The sequence below is a fragment of the Lynx canadensis genome, chromosome A1 (genome assembly GCF_007474595.2).
Source record: "Lynx canadensis isolate LIC74 chromosome A1, mLynCan4.pri.v2, whole genome shotgun sequence".
Classification (NCBI taxonomy): Eukaryota; Metazoa; Chordata; class Mammalia; order Carnivora; family Felidae; genus Lynx; species Lynx canadensis.
Window position 1 is genome coordinate 200,754,633 of NC_044303.2, and position 25,175 is coordinate 200,779,807.

Here is a 25,175-nt window from a genome sequence, read left to right on the forward strand (position 1 = left end):
TTTGTTGAGACTTAGTGCAAGTATGGGAGTTAGGGATGTGGGTGAAATGATTTCCAGAAAGACAAGAGACATTCTAACACTTAATTAAGCTCTGTTAAGTTCTAGGCAAGGAGTTAGGCCCAGAATGAGAAATTTACTATCCAAGTCTCAGTGATAACAGACTAATTATTTTTAAAAATATGACTACATTTAATGAGGTAGATAATTTTGCCTCTCAGCCCTTCCGACTTCCCCACATTCCACATGTTATTCCATTTCCTTTAACCCAGCTGAGAATACCATTGAGACACAAAGGGTCAGAGAACTGTTCCCAGAGTCATTCTTGCTCATATATTGTTCTTTTCTCTCATCTACAGAAAACTTCCTTTCTTTCCACCACACCCCATCCATGTCGGCCATTTAGTGAAATGCACTACTTAAGAAAGAAGTTGTTGCTATTTATTAAGGGAGTTTCCTGAATTTTTAGCTGAGGATAAAATGCTGAATAAAGACTCTAGCGGGTCTTCCTACTGTCCGGTCTCTGGGCCCTCCCCGCAAGCCCAAGCAAGCTGTCACTTCTTTCTTGACAGCTGGCCCAGCAGTCAGATTTCTTTTCCCTGAGGTAGCTGCCGTCACCCTCTCTCTCCTAGACATCCTCTTTTCCAAGAATGGCTGTGGAGTAGGACATAACGTCCCATGCTCCCCCTCTCACCATCCCTTTCTTTTCTGTTCTCAGAAAAACAAACTCACTTTTCCGGATTAACTGATTTGCTGTTTCTTGTGACAGAGAAACAGGAGATAACAAAAACGTGGAAGATATAAAGGTCCCAGAATCTCAAAGTTGTTTCAGTCATGGTCCCTAATCCGTATTTCTCATACCACTTGTACAGTTTTCACTCAGTTTTGAGGTTAGGAGGTGATGTAATCTCCTTCCTCCATGATGTTTCTTCTTCTTAGGTTTGTTGACTCTTCACTATAAATATTTAACATCTAGAGGGCTTAGGGATTACAGGGACCACTACGTTGAAGAAGAAAAAGGTACCAAATAAATTTGAGAGGCTTTCAAAGAGAAATGCTCTCAGTTTCCTTTGCCTCATCTCTCTAGAGAATAATGGAAGATCAATGTGACTTCTGGAATTGATCACTTTAAGTTCAGATAGCAGCTCCTTAGTGAAGCCAGGCTGAGTTAAGAGCACCCTCTGTGCACTTACATTCCTCCACATTTATTCCCGCACCTACTGCGGGGCTACAATAGCTTGTTTACTGACTGGCTTTTCTGTACAGGGACTGTGACCTTCTCTACCCACCTCGTATTGCTGGGGGCTAGCAGAGTGCCTGGCACATGGCAGGTACTTAGTAAATGGTTGTCAGAAGAATGAAATGCTTCACAGAAGAAGAAAGGCAGGAGGCAGAGTCTTTCTCTAGCAGAAGACTCTCCTCCAAGGAGTGAATAACTGAACTTCAAAGCTAAATTTGGGTCTGAATGATGCTGCTGAGAGAGAAATTGCCTTGCCCCAGATGAAGTTATTTGATAAATAAGAAGGGTTTAAAACATTCTAAGATCCCACTTTGTCCCTTGTTTCTCAACCCCAACCACCTTCCAATAAGCATTGGTGACAATAAAAGTGGGTAAGAAATAGGAACAGGATGGATCAAACAGGAATGTGGACCCTATGAAAAACTCCTGTTCATGTGACTTTGAACAAGTTACCAACCTTCTCTGGGCCTCAGTTACATCTATATCATGAAGTGAGTGGGTCAGATGATATATAAGGTTCCTCACAGCATTAACCTTTATGATTCTAAATGATTTAGAGGCATGTCCTGCAATTTTTTTTTTTTTTTTTTTTTTTTTTATTTTAGAGCAAGGGGGTGGGCACAGGGAGAGAGAATCATAGCTGAGTATAGAGCTCAACTTGGGACTTGACCCCATGGCCTTGGGATCATGACCTGAGCTGAAATCAAGAGTCGGGTGTTCCACCAACTAAGCCACCCAGGCTCCCCCACCCTTTTTTGCAATGTATTTTCAATCTCCCTCTCCTCCACCTCAAACACCACCCCCCACCCCACCCCCAAGTGACTCATACCACTGCCAACAGTACACTTGGAAAAGAAAAACAAAATACAAATTATGGTCACAGGATCAATGAGGTGAAACACAAGATTAAAATATGTTTTATATTCACAGAGCAATTTTTTACAACAGTGTCAAACAAAAAGTTCTAGTCAATGTTTACACTAGGACTTGATGAAAAATTCCAGACATAAAACTTCTGGAACTTGGACTTGAACTCCGAGGACCTCCCATCTCTGATAAATTTTACAACTAAGATCTATTGGATTAGTTTTCCCTTAAGGAGAATTCATCTTTAAAGTCTGGTTATCTGGAACTGTCATTCTAGGTTTAATAGGTGGCTAAAGATTTTTTTTTAAGTACCACGGTCTTTTAATAATTTTGGAGGAAAATACTTACGGAAGACACTATATTTCCTTGATTTCTTTAACAGAATACACTGAGTGTAATTCAGTGTTTTCCTCCATATGAACGTCAGTCGCTATGGCATAGTAATGTCCTCAGGACCCAGTGAGATACTCTAAGCCCTAGACTTTTTTTCTTCTGATGGGGCTTCAGGAGCCACCTGAGCTGTCACCAACCTGTCAGCTTGGCCACATGTCATCATCTCTCCCTCATATTTAATTTGCTGATTAAAGGCAGGGAAAAATTCCTAATTAATTTTTGCACACCCAAGAGTAGCATAGTTCCTGCTACTTAAGATGCTTAGTAAATGTATAAATAAATGAGTGAATTAACATAGGTTTAAAAATGTTTTTAAAAACAAGCTTGCTAAAACTAGGTGTGAAATAATTATAGATGCTAAGTAAAGGCTTGAGGGGCTTGGTTTAATACATACACTTGCAACAGTTTCTATACACTTGCTGATTCTCATATTCTAGATAGATTGCCATAGGATTGAGTTCCTGGTATTTATGAAGAGATGAAAAATAATTGTGGTAGGTAAATAAAAAACATATAAACTTTGGCCAATAAATTTCAGTGTTATCAAATAGTTTTTCTATTTCTAGGCACATCTGACCTACTCCAAATAGAAAATGAACTGGCATTTTTGCATTTTTTAGGGTATTGCTTGATCAGCACCTCTTCACACCCACTAGCTATGTGATTTTGGGCAAATGATTTAACCTCCTTTAATTTCAGTTTATCTGAAAATAATGACAAAAATCTTTCCCAGAGGACTCTTAAAATAATTAAATAATTCATTCTAAAGTACTTTACCGTAGACCTGGCCCTTAGTAAACATGTAATACGTTGTCCATTCCTGGGTCTGGGACAGTGGAGCCAACCCTGCGCATGGCCAGGCAATGTGTCTGCAAAGACATTTTTCTCTTGTGTTTGCAGCCCGGCAGATATTGCTCTCTCAGGCTTGGGTATTCTGAACCTAATGTGGCTCCCTAAACTGAAATAAGCTCTAAGTCCTTTAACTCTCCTACTATATAGAAAACAGGCACATTTCTGTTACACTGGTGTTCTAAGTGATGGGATTTTATTTATTTATTTATTTATTTTTTAATATATGTAATTTATTGTCAAATTGGTTTCCATACAACACCCAGTGCTCATCCCAAAAGATGCCCTCTTCAATGCCCAAGTGATGGGATTTTAAAGTGGGCAATGTTAAAGGCTGAAGAAAGGGAACTGAAGACAGAACTTCAAGTCCCCACAATTTATCATAAATGTCACAATCTTTAGTAACTGGCACCTTTCCTATATTGATACTACTTATTACAGAATTGAAATATTCACTATCAGGACCAAAAATGATAGCCTCAAATTCATTTGCACCCACAGTATTGCACACAGAAATAGATTTTCCTCGAGTAAATGCAGGATTTTCACCTCAATTTAAGTGAACAAATTCACAATATCCCAGTTTGCTTCCCAGTGTTATTTATCACAACAGAATATACTGACATGTTTCTTAAAATAGAGAAATTAAATACTGCCATATAAATGGACTATCTTACAAATTATTATACTCAGAAATCTATAAAGCACACTCTAAAATACGGATGAAAATACAGATGGTGATGCTATATATCAAACACCTCCTAAAAAGGAAGAATTCTTGGTATATAAAGAAAAATGACAAATGAGACTTTATCATTTCTACTTCAGCTTAACAAGTATCTTTTGTCAATGCTTTTCTTCTTCATCTAACTAGCTCCTTACTGAAATCGGCCAATTTATTTTTCATTTTTAGAGACATTTACCCACTACCTGAAGACTACGTTAAGTAAGTCCTCAGATGGTTCTTGCTAAATTCCAAGACCATTACTATAGATCTTATTTCCCAACATCTTAACCAACTGCACTGTTGATTTTTGAGTCTCTTCTAAATAAGGCATCCTTAATACACACAAATATTATACTTGCATCTCAACTCCTTTAGAAACCATTATGAATTTTCAGTGACACTTTTGCACTAAACTTCTAAAGTCCCAGTTGATCAGCAGTACACATAATGTATGAAGAAAATCTCAAAAAGCACTTGTCTAAAATACTAAATCTCTTAGAATCCATACACTGAGGCTCTGCACAAAGCTTAAATATACTGACATCAATATGAAGACAACTTTTATTTAGGGTTCTGAAAACATCTGAAATTGTGATTTCATTTTTTAGTTGCCCTTCAAATCCTCACTTTTTGCTCTTCACTACTTGGAAATTCATTTTACTAAAAAATATTTACAAGAAAATTATGGGCAGGTCAAAATCAATTTATAAAATAAGTATAAAAAAATGTTGCAAAATTTATGCCACAGTTCTGCCACTTGTGGCCTTTTTTGCAGGGAGTAAAAGAGGAAGCGTAGTGATGGAAATCAAAGATGCCATGTTAGGACAGGAGCCCACGGGCTAAGGGTCCAATAGCAGTAACACTGCTACAAACCTGGCCTGAAAGAGATAGAACTTGGTAATAATTTCTGTGCTATGGTAATCTTGAAAAAAATCTCTTAATAAATTCAACTTTGATCCCCTAACACATCTTTTTTTAAACTGGAACTTTCATATACTAAATCTGTAAATGAATGTATATTAAGACCCACTTAAAAATCATATACAAAAGTAATTTGGCTTTAGCCCCCAAACTTAGAATTTTTATCTTAAGAACTTTTAAAACTCAACTTCTATGAAATCAACACTTTGGCTCTTCTATGTGTGTATCTCTAGAATACTACAGAGCGCAATAGGAGAAAAAGGATTATTTGACCATATTATTAAAATACAGGAAACACCTCTGCTTTGAATGATTTCAATAGATAATGGAGTCAAGGAGCATTTATTTAAACAGATTAAATATCTATTTGCCTATGCTTTTGTCTCTGGCCTTTTTTTCTTAGCTTTACTAATTTGTCAGCTCACTTTTTTTTTTTTTTCCTCTGATTTCAGGTTTACTTATACGCTGACAAATCCTGTAACATTAACCTCAGCCAACTGCTTTTTCCTGAACTTTACACCTGTGAGCACAATTAACTAAGGGACCTTCTTAATTAAGGGACTGAATGAATTCATTCAGTCATTCATTTACCCCCCAAGTTTTTGAGCCTCTGCTGTGTGTTAGAGAGCATTCTTAGCATTAGAATGAACCTAACAGACAATAAGTCTCTGTCCTTATGGAGCTTACATGATAGACATATAAGAAAACTAAATGAAATAAGCATTATAGAAAAGAATAAGATAAAGAAGGGCTTGGAAGGAAATCTTGGAGAAGTTATCTTTTTTTTTTTTTTAAAGACTAGCTTGGAAGACCTCACTGAGATGACATTTCAGCAAAAACCTGAAGGGAGTGAGGATGTGAGCATCCAAGAGCATTTTAGATGTCCTGCAGCCACCTTCTAGATTCAAAACTGAACTGTTTTTCCGTGCAAGCTAGCCTTTCTTCCTAGATTTCCTGTTTTTGTTGTAATTTTGCCATTATTGCTCTTACATTAAAAAAAAAAAAGTTTGACTTACCCCTACAGTCTACTCTTCAACTCTGAACAACTGCAGCCCATGTCCTTTTGATACTATCTCTTCATATTGCCTACTGACTTCTTTTCCTTCCTTATTTCACAGATTATTGTTACTGTCCTTGTTCACACCAACATTGTTTTCCCTGGGGATTTTTCTACTATGCATTCTCTTAACCAGTCTTCTTGCCTCTTCCAATTCATCCTTGATACTGCTGAACAGTTACATTTCTGAAATGCAAAGTTTACCATACCATTCTCCCGCCTAAACCTGTCAGTGGTTTCTCATTATTGTCAAACCCACTCTTTATTGTGGCATGGAGGGTCTAATGTGATTAGCACACTTACCCTTCTCCTCCTTCTGATAACCTCTCCAGGTTTCTTCTCACTATTTTACGTAAAGTTACTGGCTCTAGTTCTATAAAGTTCATCCTGAAAGTGACCCCTTCCAACACTGTGCCCTCTTACAGTTTCTATGTTACTTTTGTAACAGTCATTTGTTTACATGTTGTCTTTCCTAAACCCAGCTAAGTGCTTGGATCAAAGTAGGCACTAAAAACAAATGGATAAAATTAAATGTATCACCCTCAATGATGGTGTAATATAAATATAGATGCTCCATTTCTAAGCTCTGACCATAGGCAAAAGGGTTTCTTTCTCCTCAAACCCTCAGAATCACCTCAGAAACCCCTATTCAACATGCAATTCAACATATTCTGGAACTGAACACAAACATTCAATCTTATTTCCTTGGGAAACCATTGGATTTAAAAGCACAATACTTCTTTCCCAACTAACAGCTTTACTTTGGGGAATTCACATATATATAATTCATCTGTGTACTTTTATTTTTAGCAATGAAGAATATTTCAGTTCCAGAAATACATGAATTGCAGGAATTATGAGTCACTTTTGTTAAAGATAATTAGAGGTTAAGAGAACTGGTCACAGGGATTAAAAAAGGAAAATAAAATTAATAACAGAAAATAGGTAGAGATAAAGGAAAATTAGCTTTACAAAGCTACTCTAATGACATCTGGGAGGGAAAAGATCCAACTTGTATGTAAGAGGGTAATGAAAATGAAATCCAGAATCAATATCCAGACATAAAATTAGCGAAATACTTAACATATAATATATATATCATATATATATCATATCATATCTAGAGTAAAATGAAACATTCTGCAAACTTCTTATTTATTGTGTCCAGGAGGGGCAGCAAATCTTTGCTTGTAAGTGCCTGATGGTAAAAGGAAATTTACAGTACAAAATTTCATTGAGAGGTATGTTTCCATTTGTAACCAGTTATTTCCTGTTAATGAATAGCAATTAGAATTAAACTACTATATATGATTTCCAAGACTTATCATTCATTTTGCTTTTTAGAGAATAGTAACAAATAAATTATAATTTTTAAATTCTATATGCTATCACTACTTTTTTCACTTCTACAAAGCCCATTTATTTTATTAAGATAAACAAAAAAGTTTTACTGCTTACTACATATACTATCACTATTTTGATAGTTCACCCTATACGTATATGTTTATATTCTTGATAATGGTATAAAATGTAAATTTTAAAAAATAGAAATTTTTGAAGATATTTTAAGCACTTTACAGACAAAAATATATGCTTTTATTTTGAAAAGTCTTATTGATAGTTAGGCTGAATATTGGCCAATTAACTCTCTTGAAAGACCTTGAAACTCAAATGTTTTAAAAACAAAAACAAAAACAAAACAAAACAAAATTCAAATGTTTTTCTCCGTATCTGGCAACCCCAGCCATAGATTTATTAGCACAGGGAGAATAAACTATTGCCTATGTTTATCAGATTGTATTATACACAGTAATCAACTGGAGATGTTAAAATACAGATTGAAACTCACAAGGTCCAGAGTAGGTCCTGGACTCTATTTTCCCACAAGCTCTCAGGGTCCTGGGTCCAGTCTGCTGGTGGTCCATAGACCAATAGCAAGACATGAATCAATGGTTCTCAGCATTGATACCCAATGGAATCACCTGGGGATTAAATCAAAACAAAACAAAACACAACAAAACAAAACATCACTTCTAGGGTGAAGGTTATTTAGCCTGGGATCCAGTCTGGGTATTGAGTTTCAAAAGCTCTCAAGGTCAGGCTAACAACCAGCTAGTTTGAGAACCTATGACCTAAAATGTATTGGCCAGATTTATGGGTAGGTTTTATTTCTCCTGATTTCTATCATTGTAGACAACAGACCTAGGAATAACCAATACTGCATAGATTATGAGAGTAATATATGCCCCAAATCTTTAAATTCTTACTGAGAATATGAGTCATTATCAATCAGACATTAAATAAGACATTAAAAGTCTTAGCAATTTCATTTCTATACTACCAAATGATTTAATAACATGTTTTTCATATATTTTAAAGTTAAATATCCACTGACATAATCACAATCCGAATTATTTTTAGATTAGGAGGTAGATATGTAACAATGTAATTTTAAAGTACATGGAGGTGTCTATTCCTAATTACAGATAAAAAAAAAAAAAAAAAGCTCACATTAGTCAGAAATTATGAAAAAATCCCAACCTGGGATCTATCCCAGGAGAAAGGCCCAGAGACAAAAAGGACAAGCAACAATTTACTTAGTATCTGTACTGGAAGTAGATACCCATCAGTTGCAAACTGAATTATCATCTTTTCTTTATAGTGACTTTCCTAATTATTTTGCTAAGGCTGAGGTTTGTAAAAGGTCAGGATGCAATTACACTCCAGGGCCCCTTCCTAATTCTTAAAAATGCGCATCAAAGATACTTAATGAAAATAATACTTTAAAGTCAGGTATTTGCAGAAATTCCATCATTACAGTAAAAAGTATTGGACTACAAGTCAGCTACCACATACTACTAAAGATGTGACTTAACCAAACTTTCTGAACAGGTGTTCTCACCCCAACTTAGGGTCTAGGGAAAGTCCAATAAGAATGTGCAAGCACAGACTAATGCCACATAGAATATAAGACAGCACTATGCATATTTATGATAAGCCAACTAAATACATAGTGTGGTAGCGCAAAGAAATGGGAGTCTAGACTGGGGACTACTTTCAGCTTTGGCACTAATTAGCCACATAACAAGTAAATCACACACTTTAATTGCATTTTAAAAATAAAAATACTTCGAATAGCTTATCTTGAAATCCCTAGCAGGTCAAAGCTCTATGATCCCAAAGTAACTACGTGGTCCTCCAAAGCAAATATTAATTGTAACAACAACAACAAAAATTCACCAAGAGCTTAACAAGTTTCTTAAGAAAAATACCATTTTAAATTTGTTTTCTAGAAAAGTCTACAATTATTTGGCCATCACTTAAAATAGCAAATTTAAAACTTAAAAAAGTGCAGAAAGGGATCATTAAACAGCTCAAGAACACTATGTAGAATTAAGATAAACAGTGTAACTGAGGATAATGAAATACCAAACAGCTTTTCCTAAAGGACAAGGGAAAAACATCTGGGATTTTATGATCTATCCCAAAGAATATATAGGTACTCTTATTAAATACACAAAATGCTTTTTGAGTACTGCAAATAACTCACAGTTTCTATATAAATTATCCTATTTAATAAAGATGGTAGTACGTGGAGATTATTTCCTTTTAATTTACTGTTTGGTTTGAATACATGTCCTGCCAATCACACAATACCTAGTGTGACCAAAGACATGAGAAATTCCTGTAAGAATCACAAAGTGCCTTGCAGCTTTCTGCCAGGATGCTAAGGAAATGTAACAATGGAGACACAGATTGTCTAAGTTAGAAGTTCCAATCATTAATCTTCCTCAGAACTGGAATCATCCTCTTGGTCAGAGAGTTCAGGGACAGGGAAGCGGAGAATGGCAGCCACTCCAGTCAACTGACTGAGCTGTTCTCCAGATACATGAAGACTAGAGAATATCCTAACAGTGCCCGCATTCTCTTTCACACTGTCCACCAGCTTCACATATCGGCTCCGTGTGGCTACATCCTGGTGCCTGAAAAGCTCATCACTGATGAGTAATGTGTCGATTGCCATAGCCTCATTGGCCTTCTCTACCTGCTTGAGTCCATAAAAAGCTCGGTCAGGTTCATGTTGTAACATTTTATAGAAGTCATCCAAAGCCTTTACTTCCCCAGCGGCTTTAGTGTCTGAAAGGCGGCTAGCTACAGAAGGGTCACAAAGGGCCTCTTTCAGGGAGTACTTGTGTCCAGAGGAGGCATGTACCTGGAATCACAATTATGAAAGTTAGGCAAAACAATCTTAGAGTACCCATTCATCAGCCTGCAATGACCTAAAGCCAAAAGCACTAATAAAACTTTATTAAGTTTGAGAACTTAAAGCAAAGTTTACTATGTAAATACCCTATTTAACAATTCTCTTTTTCATTTCATTAGCTCGCTTACAATCACAGTCCAGTAAACACTTTCTCCTCTTGTACTTTTCCCAGTCCTAAAACCTAAGAGTAGTTTATACAAATCCCTCTGCCCATTCTTAATTACCCGTGGATAAGACTGTTTTACCTGAAGGAATTTGGACCGGTTTTCCAGGAGCACTTTGTTGTCGGTCTTCACTGCTTGTTGAAACATGTAGTCGCAGAACTGCTCCCTCACGAATCCTGGGCTGGCCACCAGGATGCACTTCACAACATCAAAGTTTATGTGGCGCTGGATACCCTGGACCACCTGTTCGTAGAATCGCTCCAAGGCCCGGTCATGCTGGGAACAGTTGCCTTTCCGTTTCCTAGGGATGTTCACCTCCACCTTGGCCCGAGTGAGGGTCATGCTGGGAGTGACTAAGCAGATATGGGCGAGGCCTTCCTGCATGACCACAGCCGCCACATCTGCGCTCCAGGCTGGGTCACAGGCCTGCTCGATGCGCTCCAGAACCACACTGTCCCACTGTTTCTTGGCCAGCGTGAACTGGCGGTTGGGCTCCAGCTCGATGGTGTGGTAAGCCCCCATCTTGACATACTCATTCTCTTGGATGTTGGTCCCCTTAACCCGCAGCTGGCAGGCTTGAGAGTCAAAATCGATGGCCTCCACGCAGAGAGTGAGAGTAGTGCGGACCCGGTTGCTTCCTACGCTGCCCGTGGAGGACTCAGTCTGTACCTTGCGGATGGTGGAGGCACGCAAGCTGTCGCCCACCTGCACTAGATTGTAGGTGTGCCACATGTCCTCAGGTTCTTCGGGGACCAGGGTCACCTGGCCCGCATTGTCTTTCTCAATGTCCTTCCTCACGAGCTTCATGACTTTGGCGGGGATTCGCAGGCAGAACAAGAGGGAATGAGGGGGTACCCGGTGGGAAAGGGGCAGGGAGGGAAAGGGAGTCTAGGCCGGGAAGGGGGCGGGGTCTGGTCCCTATAGCCACTGGCCTGACGGGAAGGAAATACTATAGCGCCGACTCGAGCGGCCGAGGGGAACACTTACTCTAGCCCTTCTTTTCTTAGTTTCCGGGCGCACGGCACCACACCCGCGCGAGAGACACCGCAGCAAACGCAGTCTTCTCGGTTCCAGCCGCCAGCACGGACCCAGCAGCTGATGCAATGAGTGCGCATGCGTAGCCCGCGTCCCGCCTACCGGCGCACGTTTTACGTCCCCAAAGAGGAGGCGGGGTGGGGGTGGGGAAATCACAGTTCGCGCGGGCGCAGGCGCACTAAGCGTGAAGCGCGTCCGAGGACTAAACCGACGGAGGAAGGTGGTTGGAATCTTTGGTGGCAGGTCGTTTAATGCTGAACTTGGACCTCCTAAGTTTTCTCTTCCACAACTGTTTGTGCAGAATCTGAGGAATATGTAGTTCAAATTATTTTTTTCAGCTGCGTGCAACTGCCACTGAACACCTTCTCTTCCCCGGGTAAATCCAGTGTTAAAACTTAACTAAAAGTAAAAGGAGCTCTCAAAAGTGCAGACTTGGCCCCACAGTCCTAAAATGTGCTCGGCTTTGCACCTGCCTTATCCGCACTCAAGCGCTGCACGCCTTTTGGAGCTGGTATTTCCAGAAGCGGTTTCTAAGAACGACTGGTCACGGTGGGTGTGGGCTCAGAGCAACGTGCCCAGCTGTTTTCTGCGCTTAGTTACCGTGTCTGCACGATCTGACTAACCCAGATGTTAAAGCACTGACCCCACACAGAGAAGAAACCATCCGTGGAATTTACCCCTGGGTGGACCTCTCAGTTGCTTGTCCCGATGTCCTGGGAATCCCAGATTCCAAAATTGGCAGTCTCCGCTTTCTGCAGCTCAATAGCCCGTGAAATGTTTAGGTTAGGGATTGGGTCGCAAAAGCTTAGGGCGGGATCATCACTGCCAAAGCTGAGAATATGGGAAGTGGGGAAAATCTGATGTAGTAGGACCAACACGACCGAAAGGCTATGGAATTTATTTTAAAGAAGATCCTTAAGTCACACAGCATTTTTATGGTGTGGGGGTGTTGAGAATTGGGGACTGCTTCTTAACAAGATCAGTAAATAGAAAAAGCCCATGAGATTTTCTTGAGGGTTAAGATGGGGTGGAGAGCAGAGGAGTCCTACCATGTATCTTCCCATTCTCTTTCTTAACTTGTGTATGGTACTGAAAGAGAAGCTTGAACTGGTGAGACCAGGATGAAAGAGAGGAATCTGACTCTGGCACAAGTCTTGAATTTCACATCTCAATTATCTTCCTCAGAGATTCTAAGGGGACACAAAATTCCCCTCTACAGCTCTAGTACAAATTAGAGTCATTGTTTTTGTGGCCTCTCCTCTTCCTCTCTGTTCTTAACCTCCTTTCCCTCTTCCTTTCACACCTTCCTGTCATAGTGAGTGCCCTCACAGTTTCTAACTCAGACTTCCTTCTTCCACTTCCAAGTAAACCCAGTGACTTTTGAGTAAGGAACTGATGACACTAAAGTGTAAAGATGGCTTGCCTCTCTCCAACGGAGATTTCCTAACTAGGAGAGAGATAAATACTTTGAATTGCTCCTTGATCACCTTTCTAAGTACAATTTACCTCTCTCTAAAGTCTGCCAAAGATTAAAAACCACAGAATCACAGTGGCAGGCATACCGTAGGACCTTAATAAATGTTAAGTTTTTAATGAAGAGCTATCATTTATTGAATATTCACCAGGTACTTTCCTATATACTCTTCTAATCTTCATCTATAAATATTTGTTATCCTCATTTTGTAGATTAAGAAAATGAATTACAGAGACATAAAGAAATGTATTCAAGATCACATAACCAGCTTTTAAATTCAGACATGCTTAACTCTCCATCCTCTCCTCTGTTCAGTGGTACAAGATTGTATATATTATGGATGCTTGAAATCTCTGCAACCATAAGTTATGTGCTGTCATCCACTGCCACTTCCCCTTAATTGTCACCTTTACCAGTTAAAGACCCACAGCTTAGGAAACAACTGAGAGGATTTGAAAGGCATCAGTCCCTTCCTTGCTTCTATTACTAAAAAAAAAAAAAATTATATTCTTCTGCTCAACATACTTTTCCTTCTGCCCAGCCTAGGTCACCATTATAATCCTTGAGAAAAATCCAGTGTTCTACTTAAGGAAAATACGCATATATTTCTACATTTAAAAACTGTAGGAAACCCACACTGACTGCTAATTCTGTGGTTATTTTAAAGAGTTTATTTAAATTATGAGGCAAACTGCTTTGGGGTGTCTTTTTAAACATAAACTTGCTTCAGTGAACATACTACAAAATTTTTCATAGAATTACTATTTGATCTGAAATAGAATTATTTTTTAGTAACTGGAGCTTACTTTTGAATGATCAGATGTTTTCTCTCAGGCTTTGTGTTGTAACTTAGTATTTCCAGATTAATCATTACATTTTTATTTTGAATTATTTAGAATTCTCATTCCCTACTAATTAAAATCCAATTCTGTGATGTTCAGGGCTTTTGAATGATCAGATGTTTTCTCTCAGGCTTTGTGTTGTAACTTAGTATTTCCAGATTAATCATTACATTTTTATTTTGAATTATTTAGAATTCTCATTCCCTACTAATTAAAATCCAATTCTGTGATGTTCAGGGCCTCCATGATTTGGCTTTACAAGCTTTATTTTCCACTTGCCCCCTCCAGCACCCTATATTCCACCACAGGAGTAATTTTTGTTCCCCATACATCCTGGGAACTGTCTACTTTGTTGCCCTTAACTCATGATGTTCTCTATTTAAAATGTCACTGCTTCTCAGTCCTTCCTCCATAAATACTACTTCTTTTTTAAGCCCAGCTTAAATGTTTCCTCACATTTGAAAACCTGCATATGTAAATATTTTTAATATTTTTTAAATGTTTATTTATCTTTAAGAGAGAGACTGAGTGTAAGTGGGGGAGGGGCAGAGAGGGAAATACAGAATCCAAAGCAGGCTCCAGGCTCTGGGCTGTCTGCACAGAGGCTGAAGTGGGTCTTGAACCCTCGAACTGAGACATCATGACCAGAGCTGAAGTCGGACGCTCAACCAACTGAGTCACCCAGGCGTCCCTGAAACCATGTATATGGTAATTGGAATACCTATCTTTTCTTTCTTGTTGAACTCTGAGTAGATTAATCCTTTTACTCCTCCACTGACCCTTGAAAAGTCCTTGGCACATAGTAGGCACTTATACATGGATAATAACCTGAGTGTATCAGATGTGAAGTGTGGCAGCTATATGAACATTATCACAGACAGTTCTTAAGGCATGATATTGTAATTAACGATAGTTCACTTAACCTAATAATGGTATATAAAAAGTAATTCCTCTTATTTTAAAGCTGTTGTAGTTACAGCAGTTAAGTAATATATAGCAGTATATGGTATTTTCATTTTTTTACCAAAATATGCAAAATCATGAGAAAAAAACATTTACCTTTGTTACTTTAAATTCTAATTTTATATTTATTGGCTTTTTGAAAATAGAAACCTTTATATCAGCAACTTTATATCTATTTTTTCTATTTATATTAATCTCTCTAGAATAAAAAAAAAAGTTTTCAATTTGTTGTTTTTGATGTAATTCCAGTGTCTCAGAAAGAGAACTGGGCTAGAAGTCAAACATCCTGGATTGTAATTCTTACCCTGTCAATTGTTTTTACTCTTAACTTTTGGCAGCCCTCAGTGTCTTAGAAACTCAAGTTTCTTTTTCTTAAGAATTGAGGGCATTGAATTCAATAATTAAAATTGTCTTAATTGTAAAGATTATGCTGCAAAAGTGTTTAAAAAACTGAAACAGTACTCATAATCTCACTCTATCACATTAATATTCATTTTTGCATAGTACCTTTTGAATTTGATTCTTTCTAAGGCCCACTGTAGTGGTAAAAGATCGATACCAAGTTTAATCCTTGCACACCAAGAGTTGGCAGACAGGAGTCATGATCTTTCTAGTAGGTTATAACAACTTTAGATAAGGCCCCTAACTTACAAACCTGAACTTTTCAGTCTAAATTGTTAAGTAAGATTATTGGTCCTGCCTCTCTTATTTGATAACCCTTATAAGATTCTAATGAGATCATGAAACTTGTTAACTGTAGAGTTGTATAAACATGTGAGATATATGGTAAATCTCCAAGAATGCCTGACCTGAAGCTAGAAAATCTGGATCAGACATAGCAAGGATCAAGGGCTCACTTTAACATGATCATACTCAGTCTTGGAAAAATAACTGGTTCAGTAAAGCTGACTGATGAATAATCTGTTGGGTACCATTATTTATACTAGTATCCCTTCTGCAGGGAAACCTTAGGTCAGTCTACTGCATGAGTTCATGCACTTCATTGGTGAATTGGATTACAGTCCTTCTTCCCATTATAATAGTATGTTAGAATGCTAGAAATGGTTTGTATGACAGCTGCAGGGCTAATGGGCTCCTGAGGATGGATTTCTTATTTGGATACCCTGGGCTTAGCACAGTATAGGGGCTGTAAAATTGTTCTTGTTTCTTGTATTTTTTTGTTTGCAAGACTTAACTTTTTTCTTTTTTTTAATGTTTATTTTTAAGAGAGAGAGAGAAAGAGAAGTGGGGGGGGGGTGGCGAGGGAAGGCAGAGAGAGAGAGAGAGACACAGAACCTGAAGCAGGCTCCACTCTTGGTTCGAGCTTACAGCAGTAAACCCAATGAGGGGCTCCAACTCACAAGCCATGAGATCATGACCTGAGCCAAAGTTGGACACTTAACCAAGACTAAGCCACCAGGCATCCCAAGACTTAACTTCCCTGCAATACCTACTAATTTTTTTCCTTCCTCTGCTTACAGCACCATGGAGGCTCTTCCCATCATTGCTTCCTTGCTTGTCTATTGCCTTTTTCAGAGTGTGAACTTCTTTAAGGACAGAGACTACCTTTTATTTGCCTGTGTTCCTGAAACTCAGCACAGCAACTGTTACATAATCATAGTTATTATATGAAAGAATATGTGATCGTTAGTTCTCCTTTAATACAGAGTTTTTAACTTGTCTATCTTTGGTGTCTTAAAATTATGCAAACATTCTGTTTTATAATGTCACTATAATTTTAAAGAGAAGATGATTCTTAAGGTAAGTTTCTAAAAACCTATTTCAATTTTTGAGACACCCATGCTTCGGTAAGAAAATGATTATTTTAAACACATCATACTGAGGAAAAGATCTTAAAATGTAAATAATATATAATAACAGTTTTATTATGCATGTTTAGAAAATGATCTTTGAAGAGTAAACCAGAGCTCTGATTATGAATATCTAATAATAAATGCAATCATTTACGTAAGGAGAATGTGCTAACCTGGGATTGTACAGAGATGCCCATGTGACCTCCACAAGCAAAGCTAAGAGGACAACTGGGAGAAGTATTCAGCTAATTCAGGCAAAAGGGGAAAAGGGAAAGTTTTCGGTTTGTTTGTTTGTCTGTTTGTTTTGAAGGAACTTTTACTCAGTTACTGTCTAAAGTTCCTGTGATTAAAAGCAGTTACTTGCAGTTGTCACAAAATAATATAAAACCTCCTACCAGATAAGCAAGAATCTTATCAACAAAAGCCTCCATGAGGGGTGTGTTTCTGTTTGTACGTATACCTATACAAGATCATTTTACGAAAAATATAACAATAAAATGTACAATTTTAAAGACTGGTCAGTATCCATGTGTTTTCAAACTTTAGTATTTGGCAAACTAAAATTATACCTAACAAAGTGATTTTGAAAGTACACAGTAGGGGGTGTCTGTGTGGCTCAGTTGGTTGAATGTCTGACTTTGGCTCAGGTCATGATCTCACGGTTCATGAGTTCAAGTCCTCCGTGCTGGGCTCTGTGCTGACAGTTCAAACTGGAGCCTGCTTCAGATTCTGTGTCTCCCTGTCTCTCTGCGCCTCCCCTGCTCATGCTGTCTCTCTCTCTCTCTCAAAAATAAATAAACATTAAAAAAAAAAGTACATTGTAATTTGTATTAGGAGTATAGGATTTATAATAAAATATGTGGTTCATTAATCTTTTTTATTTAAAAATTTTTTAAATGTTTATTTCATTTTTGAGAGAGAGACAGAGAGAGACAGAGTGCAAGCAGGGGAGGGGCAGAGAGAGAGGGAGACAGAATCCAAAGCAGGCTCCAGGCTCTGAGCTGTCAGCACAGAGCCCTATGTGGGGCTCAAACTCACAAACTGTAAGAACATGACCTGAGCTGAAGTCAGATGCTTACCGACTGAGCTATTCGGTAAGTCAGATTAATCTTAATCATTTGATGTTCTAATGTGAGTTAGATATCCTATTCAAATTTAAGAATTTGCATTTATTATAGCAGATCCCATATAATTCATGCAAAAAGCATATGTTGTCACCCCTTTTAATATTTGAATTACAATGATTTTTCAAATTAGATTTCTTATTTGTTGCATTTATAGAGATCTGTTTGGATAAAACAATATTAATGTTTTTGCACATAAAGTAAATTCTTAACACCAACCAGTGCATGTATTTTAATCTCCTTTTAAGACTTACTTGACTTTTTAATCTTCCTTTTAAATTACAGAAGGCATTAGATAAAAATCAAGTCCCTTCATATCTGTGTTAGCCCTAGCGCTAACCACCAATATGACAAAAATTTAGGGTTTGCCAAAACTAGTCATTGATTGTATGCAGCTGGATCAATGTTTACTTTATTGTCACCTTTCTCCTGAGGGAGAGTATTCAGAGGAAGCTCAGTTCTTAGGATCTGGTGAGGCTACTGATGCCAGAGGAGCAATTATCCCTTGCATCAGATAGAAAAGAACTAAGAAGAGGGACAATGTTCATATCTTTGTATCCAGAAGGAGTGTCATTTGTATCCAGGAGTATGTTTGAAATTTTATGATACAGTTTTTAAAAATACAACGGAATGTGATAGAAAATTACCATGTAGATTTACTGTTTGTTATTTTTGTGATTTTCAGATGCACATTTTCCCACTTTTCAACATCTCTGAAACTAGTAGGCATCTAACAATCTAATGATTATAATTGGAATGGCAGCACTTTTATTTCTCAGTAGTGCATAAAATAATGGTGCATCATTCAATTGATGGTGTCTTTTATTCAGTTAGATATAAATGTGGGTAGATATATATATTCCAGGTAAGGACATATGCATCAAAAAGAGACAATCTGATCTTTTAAGTATTTTATGGCTTTGTCTATAGTCTATTCAATAACAGATTTCAAGTGCCTATTATTTTAGATGCTAAGGATAATGAAGAGTCTACCCTCATAGAGCATATAGCAAGCTGGGAAGACAGTCAGATATTTAATTACCCTATCATGTGGTATGTTATAGAAGCACCAGGGGCTTATATGTTTCTGGTAGAGGGCGACCTATATACTCCAGTGGGTTTCTTGGCAATGACATTCATGTGGGGACTTGAGGTTAGCAAGCAGTGTGAGTAACTGCTTATGCAAAGGCCTGGAGACTTCAGAGGAGTTGGCACAACGGAAGAGCTAAAAGAGACTCAATAATCTTGACAGGGATATATTCAGCTCATTTACATCTCTTGATACTCTTCTGTACTTGCTTTGAGAGTGAATACAATTCTCCAGTCACAGAGCACTCTGGATAGGCAGTATATTCTGATTTGAGCATTGTGGCAACAATTCCAAATATCTTTCATCTCAATTTTATAACATGAATTCAAATACACTATTTTGTGTTTCATACAACAGAAGGATTGTGTAGGTAAAGAATAGCACTTTGATCCCTAATTTTCTGAATATGTTTTAAACATGAGCTATTTTATGAAGTATTTTAAGGAGAATATGAAAATTTAGCAAGTTCTAAATCTAATGAGAAGTTTTTGGGGTTTGAGGTGGAGGCACATATGCAGAGGAGCATCCATCTGAGGAAGTAAAATCAATAGTTATCAGCTGTGCCCAAGTTTATGCATCAAAAGAGCATCATGACAGCAGGGACGACAAATAGGCAAACTGGTGAAACGTGAAATGTATATATATTTCACTCCTACTCTCAGTGCCTATGTATTAAACAAACGAACAAAAATCTTATGAATGTATTGCTGCCTTTACTGATATCATAATGACTAAAGAGTTTCCCCATGTTCAGTAATTCCTGACAGTCCACTGTGTGCCACTGGAGGTCATTTCTTTGTTATGAGTAAGTGTCTGATTTCCATGTTCAGCCGTCACCTCACTGGATTTCATACACACACATATATGTTTTTTTCTTTTTAGAGAGGGGAGGGGTGGGAAGGGAAAGAGGGAGAGAATCCCAAGCAGAGGATTAGACACAGAGCTAGATTCTACGACTGACCACGAGATCATGACCTTAGCCAAAATCAAGAGTCAGACACTTCTAATGAGCCACTCAGGTGCCTCTGGACTTCATTTTGAATAGGAAATCTTGACTGAAGAAAGTCACAAAGGAAGACACCTTGCTTTTAGGCTAAGTAAAATATTTCTAGGGTGGAGAGACATATAACTCAATTAGGCATCATTCTATATATTCTTAATATCCAGAGATAGTAGTCTTATTTGGGTTATGATTAATGTAGGGTAGACATCATCTAATTTCACTGTATACCTAAAAGTCATGAAAATAACAGACTTGCATCATTGATTAGGCCCTTATGAAAGTCTTTTAGACAGGTATGCTTGGATTTAACATTTAGAGGGTTGAGCAAGAGGGAAATGGAGTTGCATTTAGATAGCCTGTATGGCATATTATCTCACAGCATGAGATCTGAGATCAGAGATCAAAGCTGAGCACAGGCTTTGCCATTTACTAGTTGTGTGACTTTGCACAAATTAATCTCTTAGCATTTTGGCTTCTTCATCTCCAATATATGGATAATAGTTCTGAATTTTTTCCTGTTTCTCAGATTAAAATGAAATAATATATGCAACATTTTTGGCACAAGGCCTCACACAGAATATGTTCTCAATAAATATGTGCCTTTCAGCATTAAGTTGTGCCAGTTTTTCTCTGTTATTGTATGTCTTGATCTTTTTCCCCTGGAGGTTTAATTCTGCCATTTGGATATGGCCAATGAGAGGTTGGGCAAGAAATGAGAGGGTGGGAGGAAAAGAAGGGGTATTCATTTCCCCTGCTCCCTCCTGGTGGGGCTTCAGTTTGGGCTCTAGCTGCATTCCTCTTCCTATGCCCCAGCTCCTGTCCAACAGTCCCTCTCCCATAGCTAGAGTTCACAGTCAACCTGACAATGCTCCCTTTTCATGCCTAGGATTAGTAAGGGCTTTTCTTCCCACTGTTACTTCAGATGCTTTCTTCTCATTATTGTTTGTCCTTAGGTGCTCCACCATCTTTTGTCAGTTCCTTTAAATGCCTCTGTAAACAGTCCCTTTATTAAACTTTCTTCAGTTAAATCCTTTATATGTGTCACTAGTTTTTGCTGGGACTCTGACATACATAAAATAATAATCTGTTGACAAATCGTTTTAAAATATCGTTAAAAGCTAATACAAGACAATTCTTAATCCAACGGGAAGTTTATTGGGATGGTGGTGGTTTGTTGTGGTGATATAAGCCTACAGTTATAAATTTTTTTAATGCTTATTTACTTTTGAGAGACAGAGCATGAGTGGGGAAGGAGCAGAGACAGAGGGAGACACAGAATCAGAAGGAGGCTCCAGGCTCTGAGCTGTCAGCAGAGTCCTGAACCTTGATATCATGACTTAGGCTGAAGTTGGAAGCTTAACCCACTAAGCCACCCCAGGCCCCCCAAACCCACATTTAGGTAGCCTACCTGGCATATTATTTCACAGCATGAGATTCAAGATCAGAGATCTAAGCTGAGCACAGGCTCAACAGGGGGTGGTGGAGGGAAAGGTGGAGTCCTCTTCCACATGCATAAAACAAGATCATATCCACAGTATCAAAATGAGCACGAGGATTATGGAGACAGTAAGGAAACGTGATTGGCTATCATGGGAAGTGTACATTTTGGGGTTTTGGTAGGCAGAATAATGGTCTCCCAAAGATGTCATGTCCTAATCCCTAGAACCTGTGAATGTTACCTTATATGGCACAAAGGACTTGCCATGTGTGATTAAATTAAGGATCTCAAGACGGAGATTATCCTGCATTACGTAAGTGGGTCCAATGTAATTAGAAGGATCTTTATAAGAAAGACAACAGGGTCAGAGTCAGAGAAAGAAATGGATGATGAAGCAGTCAGAGAGAAAAATTTGAAGATGCTATACTGCTGGCTTTGAAGATGTAGGATGGACCCACAAGCTAAGGAATGCAGGTGGCCTCTAGAAGCTGGAAAAGGCAAGGAAATGGATTTTCCCTGATAGCCTCCAGAAGACATGTAGCTCTGTCTGCACCTTGATTTTAGCCTAGAGATACTTCTTACAGAACTGTAAGATAGTAAATTTGTCTTATTTTAAACCAATTAATCTGTGGCAATTTGTTACAACAGAAACAGGAAACCAATACGGGCGTAGTAGGAGAGAGAGGGTGCTGGATTAGAGCAGACCCTGAATGGTCAGTTGAGAATTTTGGATTTTATCTGAAGACAATAAAGAACCATCAAAGTATTCTTGTTTGTTTGTTTTACTAAAGACTAAGATATAATGAAAATTACTTATTAGGAAGATAGATTAGAGGTTGGGTTCAGATTGGCAGCAAGAGCACTCTACAGGAGTGTGCACTGGTAGGGATGGTGATGAGACCCCAGGTTAGGTGTGGACTCTGAACTGATGAGAAGTTTCCAGGAAAGCTGACACTATGATGATTCACTGGAAGACCAGCAAAGGAGAGGAAGAAGTCAAATTTCAGATCCTTGTAAAATGGGCATATTATAGCACATATGAGGAACTGATTGATTCTGACACAATAAATTCTAATTTAAATATGATTGAATTTTAGGTACATGCACATATACACATACACAAAAAAGGACTTAAGTATTATAATTTAGAAATACCTAAGGGCGCCTGGGTGGCTCAGTCACTTAAGCGTCCGACTTTGGCTCAGGTCATGATCTTGCGTTCTGGTCTGTGAGTTCAAGCCCCACGTCGGGCTCTGTGCTGACAGCTCAGAGCCCAGAGCCTGCTTTGGATTCTGTGTCTTCCTCTCTCTCTGCCCCTCCCCCGCTCATGCTCTGTCTCTCTCTCTCTGTCAAAAATAAATAAACTTTAAAAAAAATTTTAGAAATATCTGTATGTTATTCTTCTTTAAGTCCCTTTCTGCCTTAATATGCCTTACCAACAATTGCAGAAAACTCACAGCATGCAACTTGTGACTGTTTTAGGCATGGGTAAATAGAGCAGTTAAACCTAAAAGATCTTCAGTATACGAAATCATAACTTTTTGACCTCTATTTTTTTAAAGTTTCATTTTAAAGTTTATTTATTTTGAGAGAGAGAGAGAGAAGATGTGAGCAGGGGAGGGGCAGAGAGAGCGAGGGAGAAAGAAAATCCCAAGCAGGCTCCAGGTGCAGAGGCTGAGAACAGGGCTGAAACTCACAAACAGTGAGATCATGGATCATGACCTGAGTTGAAATCAAGAGTCAGCTGCTTAACCTACTGAGCCACCCAGGGCCCTCATTCTTTTTTTTTTTTTTTTTTTTTTTTTTTTTTTTTTGGCGGAGGGGGGATGCGCAAACTTCATTTGATCCTTTCTGCACTACTGACTGCCTTTTTGGTAAGTTGAAAAAGGTACAACTTGAATAGTCAGACAACTTCAGATTTTGCACAACAACAAAAGGCAAACAACCTCTAAAAAGTTTGAGCTGGAGAGACATCACATAGGTCAAATAAGTGTAAAGGGCAGTGACAGTAGCTGGTAAGTTAAACCATTCACTGGCTGTAAAGCTGTTCAGAAGTCTCTACTGTTTGGATTACTGGACACTTCCTGAGTAGTAGAAAATGTTTGGATGAAAAGTCAGTAGCTCATAATTAACTCTCTTAATACCACCTCACTATGTAAAACGTTTTGCTTACTAATAATCCATTTCTCAGAGATCTTCATAAGAGGTAACCAGGCTTGAACATCCAAATCAGGGTAAACCGGCCAGGTAATTCCCGTTTTTAATGGCAAAATGCTGAATTAACTAGTACTCAGAAGCATGCCAGCAAAAAAGACACTGAACACTGAATATTGATGATATGCTAAACCCAACCATTAATCAAACCATTAATCAGGTCACTTTCTTTACAATTTTCACCACTACAACTTCTCCCCTCAGTCAGTAACTGGTAAAAAAGATCTGACTGTGGGTTAATCATTTGGAAAATCTTAGGAATGATATGATTCAACATTTTTCTGAATTGGATATAACTTTGTATTTCCAGTGTTTTTTTTAAGTCCTCATGAAAAATACCTTTTATACACACGTAACAATACTATACTTTGCATTAAAAAATGGTCTGCTCTGTGACAGTTACAGAGTAAAGGCTCTCTATCCCTTTCTCCATTTCAAAAAGTTCCTCCTCATCCTTGACAGCAACAAAATGCAAAAATGCCCACCCTTGAGTAACCTGAGGGCAGGAACTTTGCATATAAATCAGGCGCCCTCTAGTTTCTTCCCTCCTGAGGAGGGGGGTTAGGAGGGGAAAGGCCATTCAGTAAAGTCCTAAAATACAGTGTAAACTGTCAAAACAAGTCTGTAGAGTCGCATCTACCTTGTCAAGTTTTCAGCGCTGTCTCCCTGCTACCACCGAGGGGGAAGGTTTTGAAACACATCAAAACGAGTAACGAAAACGAAACGCAGAAACTCCTTTCTGTACTCAGACCTGCCCAGACTACCTGAGCGCCCCAAACTGGACCAGCGCTCCATCCACCCCTCTGGGCCAGAGCTCTCCGTCTCCCTCTACCCAACAACCACAACAAGCCCGGAGCCCCGCGCGCAGATGCCCAGAGACAAGCAGGGTCGCTCACCGGTGAGGAGCCAGCAGCGGGCGACAGCCAGCCCTGGGCTGGCTTGGCGTCGGGGGGCCATGGCCCGAGAGCCCGCAGAGCCCGGGGACGCGCTGGATCGGCGGGCAGGACTCGGCGGGACTGGGAACGGAGCCGCGCGCTCAGGGCCACTCTACCGCCGCAGGTCTGCGTCCGGCCCCGGCCAGTCGCGGCGCGCAGAAGCCGAAGAGTGAATTTCCTGTGTTTTGGACGAATGCCTCTGGGTCCTCTCCACGCTCCTCATATCCCAGACTTACTGCCCCATCGCCCGCCCCTTCGCGTGCTCGGTTTCTGAAATCCCACTGGCAGTCTCCCAGGCTCTGTCCGAGACATGGACAAATAAAGCCAGCTTCGCGGGTTCGTGTTTAGGCTAAAGTCCACCAGCTACAAAGCAAACCTTAAAGGGATATCTGCCTTTCATTGAGAGGGTGATGCCGCCCTCCGGCTAACTCCCTACGGTGGCAGGAAGGCGGGCGAGGGCTGGACCTTCGGAGGGTGTCGCCAGTGCAGTGGCCCCGCCTTCACACCCCTAACTTCTCCCCTGGGTCTGCTCCGGGAGAGTACTTTCAACGTGCCCGGGCTTCTCGGCCCTTAAGGGGAGGCTGCTTCCCTGGGGCCCGATTGCGCAGAAGGAATTCGACGGTCGCTGAGAGTGAGCAGGTCTGGTCTCCCCACCTCGCTTCCTGCGGACACTTGAACTTCGCCGTGCTATGGTCTGGCACTAAGCGTGTGGATGTGGGAGGGGAGGGGGCGTCTACTCCCGCACGCCCCCACTGAAAGGGTTT

General features: G+C 39.2%; 2 protein-coding genes across 2 annotated transcripts in view; both read right to left on the reverse strand.

Moving 5' to 3' along the window:
- The window catches only part of ITGA1 (integrin subunit alpha 1), a 172,645-nt gene extending 147,824 nt beyond the window's left edge, over positions 1–24,821 (reverse strand). The window contains exon 1 of the mRNA XM_030330081.1: positions 24,373–24,821. Coding sequence (XP_030185941.1) covers positions 24,373–24,433 — 61 coding nt within the window. The 5' untranslated portion in view covers positions 24,434–24,821. The remainder of the gene's footprint in view (positions 1–24,372) is intronic.
- PELO (pelota mRNA surveillance and ribosome rescue factor) lies at positions 7,193–12,295 on the reverse strand. The gene is made up of 2 exons (XM_030330099.1): positions 10,561–12,295; positions 7,193–10,264 (listed from the first exon to the last, which is right to left on the reverse strand). The coding sequence occupies exons 1-2, from the start codon at positions 11,284–11,286 to the stop codon at positions 9,833–9,835; spliced, it is 1,158 nt and encodes a 385-aa protein (XP_030185959.1). The 5' UTR covers positions 11,287–12,295; the 3' UTR covers positions 7,193–9,832.
- Positions 24,822–25,175: the final 354 nt, after the last annotated feature.

What these genes read in the sequence shown, in the direction of transcription:
- PELO (XM_030330099.1), bottom strand. Translation starts at nt 11,286, where the DNA reads ATGAAGCTCGTGAGGAAGGACATTGAGAAAGACAATGCGGGCCAGGTG. An exon ending in ACCGGTCCAAATTCCTTCAG is followed by an intron (nt 10,265 to 10,560) that starts GTAAAACAGTCT and finishes TTGTGATTCCAG; the next exon opens with GTACATGCCTCCTCTGGACA.